Source organism: Palaemon carinicauda, chromosome 26 (genome assembly GCF_036898095.1).
Source record: "Palaemon carinicauda isolate YSFRI2023 chromosome 26, ASM3689809v2, whole genome shotgun sequence".
In the NCBI taxonomy this organism is placed as follows: Eukaryota; Metazoa; Arthropoda; class Malacostraca; order Decapoda; family Palaemonidae; genus Palaemon; species Palaemon carinicauda.
The window spans coordinates 28,056,986-28,064,485 of NC_090750.1; the positions used below are offsets into that span (position 1 = coordinate 28,056,986).

General features: G+C 40.2%; 1 protein-coding gene across 1 annotated transcript in view; it reads right to left on the reverse strand.

The window, feature by feature from the left end:
* Positions 1-5,560: 5,560 nt before the first annotated feature.
* The window catches only part of LOC137619855 (protein FAM200C-like), a 22,915-nt gene continuing 20,975 nt past the window's right edge, over positions 5,561-7,500 (reverse strand). The window contains exon 2 of the mRNA XM_068350145.1: positions 5,561-6,607. Within this exon, the coding sequence (XP_068206246.1) occupies positions 5,561-6,607 (1,047 nt within the window). The remainder of the gene's footprint in view (positions 6,608-7,500) is intronic.

The following is a 7,500-nucleotide window of genomic DNA, read 5'->3' on the forward strand; positions in this document are numbered from 1 at the left end:
TAAAGTTCAGTGTGTAGGATCTTTCGTTAAGAATGAAAGTAAAGGATGGGATGTGATAAGAAAAGGAGGTGGAAGGCTGGGTAAGGAGGATGAGGATCTCAAAGTACAGACACCTTACCTTGATGAAAAGGACTCTGTTTCCTCCCTTATGGAGATCGTGTCACAGGTCCTGCCTCCATGAAGGGTGAAGAGCAAAGAAGGATGCCCATGTGTTCCTGCGTTAAGGTAACCCCTCTCAGCCCCCAAATGGTGTAGGATGCAATTGACTTCCTGACTTCTCCATGGTTCCTTTGTGGCAGCGATGAACGGACGCATGGTATTTTTGAAGATGTCTGAAATGAGACTTCAGGGGAGTAGATGGGTATAGGATGGTTGGACAGGTAGTGAGGCTCTGCATAGGGTCCCAACGCTTGTGGCATGTTGATCGGTCTTTGCTGGCTGGGTCGTCATGAATAACAGCCCCCCATTTTTGCAGAGTTTTTGTCCTAAAACAAGACAAGAACTCTGCAAGCAAGGTCTGAAGGCACTAGCCTTAATGACTCCTCCCACAGTGAGTCTCACCACGATAATGAATTATTTTCTAAGCTGTAACTAGGGTTATTATTTTACTTTATTTCAATAGCATATTAACTTTAAGTGCCACATAGAAGTAAGCATGCTGGCTGTGTAGCAACAACAAAATATTGGAAAATGCAATAACAATTGCAGTTATGTGACCTATTGCAGTGGTAGGCATGAAAATTAAAGCAAAGGGACAAATCATATGCAAAAGATAAAATAAATACATAAAAATACATTAAATGCAACCAATAAGGCTAAGATGGCTCATCAAGTTTATATACCAGGGGAGACACCAAGGCCAATTAATATTTTTTCATACGACCTCTATTAACATTCTGACTAGGGCTACATATTATGGACATGGCACTGTGCATTGGGCACTAATGCGGGGAGAGCACATCTGCTACTCTCTCATATGAGCTCTTTAGTCGCTCGACCTGCTAGTTTTAGTTCTAGAGGCCTATGCCCCACCTCATGAGCCCTTTATTCTTATTATGTAGTTTAGTCAAGTAGGTTAGAGGGTTATGGGCTGTTAGGACTGTCAGTGGGAGCCCATGGTTAGCATGATTGACAATGGCACACCTAGTTGGCACAGCTTCGAGGTAGCATGTGAACCGATCGATCCTTGTTAATCGGAAACGACTTCAGCGCTTACTCCGGGGCAGGGGAGTTACCTACTCCACCAACACAGGGGAATGAATACCTGCGGATGGAATGGGTTAGGGAGGAGCCCTTGGCACCACCTGACTTGGGTTACAGGCCACGTGGCATGGATGGCAAGAGGTTACATAAGGCCTAACACTCTTCTGAAGGCCCGACCAGCAGAAATGAGTCTGAATCAGTTGGGTTTTGCACTTCACCCCAAAGTGCCCTCCCAGTCTCTCATAAGCCATTCATAGCACCGACAAGCGGAGATTACGGGGGACAACTATCTAATGGCACAGGGCCTCAGCAGGATCGTAAGGGCCTTGGGTGATTCTGAGGAGCACCCCATCCTTCTGGAGGAAGTTCTCCTTCGAGAGAGTAATTATTTCTGCTTCAGCCGAATAGGCAGCTTCCTTGTAGTTTTTCAGTGTCTCGTCCGACAGCTGAAATCCGATGGGCTCTGTCTGGCTCCTTAGGGTCTCTGGAATGATGGGTGTTTCCCCTTTTGCCTCCTCTGAGACCTCTGGCCTGGTGGTTGAGGTAGCCCTATTGCCAGTGGTCGTAACTAGCACAGTTTCATCCGAATGGACTTCTAGAGTACAAGGTTCAGACTCATTGCTGGAAGGGGGAGAATCCTGGCCCTCCTCTAAGACCTCTTGCATGGTGCTGGGAATAGCCCTATCCCCTGTGGTGGAAAGTAGCACACCTTCACCAGAATTAACTTCTTGCATATGAGGCTCAGACTTACTGCTGGAGGTGGAAGACTCTTGGGCCTCCTTACTTAGCCAAGCTACTTCACCAAGGTCAATGTCAGCTAGCCATTCATCTTTCCCTGCAGGAAGCATCCTCACTGTTTTCAGCTCGGGCTTAGCAGCCTTCATGCATCTGAGGGGTATTCGCTGTACGGCTTCATGGACTCTTGACCCAAGAGCAAGTCGTAGCCCTCATGTCCGATAACACTCATTACCCCTTGTCTGCACTTCTTGCTGAGCTTGGGCGGGGTTACCTTGAACTCCACTGTAGGGAATTCTTTGGTGACCCCTTCAATGAACTGGACCTTCTTGCAATTGTCCTGCTGGAATTTAGCAACATTGGGTTGAGGTGGCAAGTTATTGAGCTGTGCCAATCGAATGCCCATTTCCCGCTTCTTTAATTCATACGCTCTCTTTTTTTCTCGCATACCGCATCCTTTCCTACTCTATTCTTCTCCGAGCATTGGTTTCATCCGTTAGTTTGCGTACATACCTTCGCAAAGCGTCTCCCTTATACCCTTGTCGTTCTGCCAAGTTCACAAACAGACTGATCTCAGCAGCAGTCATTTTGTTAATTCTTGGGGAGACTGCGACCAGATCAAACCTAACAGCTTAAGGTACGGTGTGGACCGTGCAAGAAATTACACAGATGCGGAAGACGCTCTAGCCTACGCAAGAGTCTCACGGAAGAAAGGATAAAGATGGAGCTGGGCAAAATACACAATGGCTCTAAAGAATAACTCTCAGGAAAGAACTATCACCAGATAGTAAGCCTCGAAAGAAATTGAACAGGAGCCTAACTTGAAAAACAGGGAGCATGCCAATGGGTGGGCACCTAGGCTGTCTGGTTGCAATGCGTCCAAAACAATTAACAATACATAAAAAATGGAATCACAAATATGGGTGATCCTCTGTGCTACACATATAAAAGACTAGAATCACGACGATGAGTGACCCTCTATGCTAGACATAAAAAAATGGAATCACAACCATGGGTGACCCTCTATGCTACATATAAAAAAAATGGAATCACAACTATGGGTGATCCTCTATGCTAGATATATAAAAATGTAATCATAACTATGGGTGACCCTCTATGCTAGACTAAAAATGTGGAATCACAATGATGGGTGACCCTCTATGCTAGACATGAAAAAAATGGAATCACAACTATGGGTGACCCTCTATGCTAGTCATAAAAAATGGAATCACAACGATGGGTGACTCTCTATGCTAGTCATAAAAAATGGAAACACAACGATGGGTGACTCTCTATGCTAGACATAAAAAAGAATTGAATCACAACTATGGGTGACCGACCATCCATGCTAGTCATAAAAAATGGAATCACAACGATGGGTGACCCTCTATGCTAGTCATACAAAAATGGAATTCCAACGATGGGTGACCCTCTATGCTAGTCATAAGAAAGTGGAATCACAACGATTGGTGATCCTCTATAAAAAAAAATGGAATCATACCGATGATGGATCCTCTATGCTACACATAAAAAAATGGGTTTATAAAAATGTGTGGGTGCATTCTTGCAACACCACCACTTGTAACTCTGTGACTTAAAGCAGAGTTTGTATATTTATACTTAAAGTATAATAGATTAAATAAAACAAACAATGTCACTGAGTTTGCTTATTACTTCGCTAAGAAAATTAATCCCTTTACATATTTTCCTTTTAGTAAAAATTAATTTAAGGAATTACAGCTCCCAAATAGTTTATCTAATAGATCGTATACCCTGATTGAAAAAAAAAAAAATAATGTGATAGCGTAAATTATTCATTCTTAGGGGAACAATTTTAACACAATCATACGAGAATTATCCCTTTCAAATTTTGTACATAAAATGTATGCCACGTAATATTACAGAAATGAAATTATGCCTTTCTGCCGTAAAACGTTTACCTGAATCGTATGCTAAGATTTTCGATATGAGAGCATACTGTATCCTAGCACTAAAGATAAATGACAAAACATTTCATGCGCAAAATTGAATGATTGATATGTGCACGAACCACTTACCAATGTGCAATAAATAATTTGGCTAAATCTCGGGTCTGCGCTTTCGTTAAATAGAATTCGTATACAATAACAAAGCAAACAATAACAGACAATAACAAACCATAGCTTCTTTCAGAAACACGGCTGTGAGCACAGTTATATCAGGTTGGCTATGTTTGAAATGAACACGTACATTTTGGGAAAATTTCTTAAACTTCACGCATCTTTTAATACAAATTAGAAATTCACTTACTGCACAACATATTTTATAACTATTAATCACTGTGATAACCGTCGCTCAAAACGAATAAAAGACAAATACATCACAGAAGGTTGTCTATCCTGCTACACAAAACTGAAGCCTACCACGTGGTTTTTTAAAACAAAAGGTTTCGCGGTGCATAAACACGCAAAAATAAACAAGATTTTAGCAATAAAAATAAAATGCTTTGGCTTTTTTCTTCCATGGTTCCAACTCCAGTGATAAAAGAATTTACTTTAAAAAAAAATTAAGTTCGTCTCGTTGCTAAAAACAGAAATGGGGGGAATTTTACTTTGAGAAAAATGATTTGAAATGACTATGTAAGCCAGTGTTTCCCAACCTTTTCCAACCCTAGCGCCCCTTGTTGTCATGTCTAAGCAGTCCAGCACTTCCTAATTATCTTAACTATTAATATCTTATTACTAGGTAACTAAAAGGACAAAGGAATGTGAAGTGTACTGCTTGTTAACCCTTTTACCCCCAGGCTTTTTGGAAATTTCCAACCCTTAACCCCCAAAGGGTTACTTTTTTCCCAGCACATTTTGGTGCATATTTCTTTTAAATTGCTCTAACAGCCTTAATTTTAAATTTCATTTTCTTCATTCCTAAAAACTAACACAAAATACCAATATTGTTCATAAAAGAAATAAAAAAATGAAAAAAAAATTAAATTGCATGGATTTAGATATGTACAACTGGGTAATCAATCATACTGTATATACTGTACATCAATGTGATTTTTGCTGTTGATTATATGCAACTAGTTTCTCAATTCAAGGCTTTTTGTTGGCCACAGCCACCCTCATATGATGAAGCAACCCAATTTGAAGTCGGTTCTGGGCAGTTTTGTTTTGATTTGGAGCATGATGGATAAAAACTTTTCACAGAGGTAGGTAATTGGAAATAAAATAATCATTTCCAACGCTGCCTTTGCTAATCCAGGGTATGCTACCAACTGATCACACCAAAAACCTGACAGCGGTAGAGTGAGAAACTTTGTTTGACAACCCTGGTTCACCTGCAGATGAATAAGCTCCTCGTTTAGGTTATCATCATTATCCATATCTGCCAAGAAGGGCTGCTGTATCCATTATGGAAATGAATGATCCATGGGAAAGTATTGTGCCATAGTGGTCTTTAGGAGTGAGAGGTGAGCAATAATATTTTCTACAAGCATTGGCTGGATTGTCTTGTCTCCATGTTTTTCATCCAGGATAGGAATACTTCCCACATTTCCTCCCTAGATACGATGCTTGCACAGTGATATTTTCTTCTCGAAGGCTTCTACCTTCTCTGTACAATCAATATTATTAGCAAACATGCCTTACATGGACAAGATGAGATCAGTCAGATGACTGAAAATGTCTGCCAGGTAAGAGAGAGAGACAATGAAATTTTCGTCGCCAAAATTTTCAGCAAAATCACTCTGATACTTTCGGAGAAATATTGCAATCTCATCAGCGAGCTCTGCAATACGTGTCAGCATTTTTCCGCGGGAGAGCCATCGCATTTCAGTGTGGAAGAGAAGCACCTGATGTTCACTTCCCATCTCCTCACAAAATAACTTGAACACTTTGTGGTTTAAAGCACGTCCCCAGATGTAATTGACAACTTTAACACAGATGGACAGAACTTCTTTGAAATGAGATGGCAATGTCTTTATCGCCAAAGCATGGCGATGGAGTACACAGTGCTTCGTAATGATATCTGATACCATCTCCTTCACTGAAGCAGCAAATCCAGACTTATTCCCCATCATGGCTGGGGCACCCTCTGTGCAGACTGATCCTACCTTCTCCCACTTGATCTGATGCTTCTGAAAGAATTCGTCCAAGAGTCGGAATACATCTGCTGTTTTAGTCGTTGTCTGCAAAGCCAAACAGAAGAGGAATTCATCTTTAATCTCACCATCTTTGATGTAACGGGTATACACAATCAGTTGACTTAGGTTGGAGTCATCAGTTGATTCATCCAACTGCAGACTAATGAGGGTAGGACTTGCTGGAGTCTCCTCTACAATTTGGTCCAAGATGACGCAACTCATATCTTCAACTCTTCCTCCAATGACATTATTGGACAAAGGCACATCCTTCATCTTCTTGACTGCCTCTGTTCCCATAATTAACTCAACCATCCGAATGATGCATGGCTTAATCCAATTTTCTGGAGCCGAATGCGAAGCCTTAGCCCTAATGCACTGGTATGCCACTTCATATGAAACTTGTAGAAAGTGTTTCTGCACTGGCTTGAATCCAAGTTGAGGTAGTGTACCTTTCTTTTCATATCTAGCCCTCTTCACCTGCAAGGCCTCGAGAGACTGTTCATGTTCTGTGGTTGAATGCTTCAACGGGTGGTCTTGGAGTCTAACAGACTTCAAATTTAAGTTGCAAATGATAAAATGTAAAGTGGCCGGTCTGGTCCTCCCTTATCGTCCAGGAGTGCAGTGAAACTATATTTGACATATTCATCACTATTTGCCTGTCTTTGGCATGGCATATTCAAATAAACCTGCAAAAGAATGAAAAGGAGGATTCTAGAAAAAAAAAAACAACAATAAAACTTTTATAAATGACATTAAGAAATAAAGAAACAGACTCAGATTATCATTAAAACATAATGCTATTGACAGTTAACCTCTTCACTACTACTTCCCCCCCAACGGTAATCTAATTAAAAAGAAAAAAAAATCGACCATAGCTTCCCCATCCTATCTATAATTATATTGCCATTTATTCCCCTTAAATAAAATTTCCTAGTTTTTATGAGTACTTGTTTTGGGGGTATTTCCCAGTTTCTATGAAATTACGTTGATATATAATTATTTTGCTCCACAGAAGTAGTTTTATTACATTAACTATAGCAATGAGTTGGTATAAATTAGTACACTGATATTCAAAGTAATAAACCACTTTTTTTTTTTTTTTTTTTTTTTTTTTTTTTTGCAAATCTTATCCATATATATAAAATTAGATGACGTATCATTAAAGTGTTGTCAAATTTCTTCCTGTGGAGACTATATATATTATTTTCTTATTGTAATGGCACATGCTAGTAATTTAAGGTTGCCTTCTAGATGAACCTCTTTTTTGTGTGTATGTTGGGTTACAATTAGAGCACTTGATGTTCGTTTTTAAATTAATGTTTGTTACGTAACCCTGTAATTTTTTTAGATGTGACAACTGTATTATGCCATATACTCCTCCCGAGTTTTCTTCTAGGGTGGGAAGGGAAAGCTAGGCCTCCTTGAGCAGTTGACTCCACGAA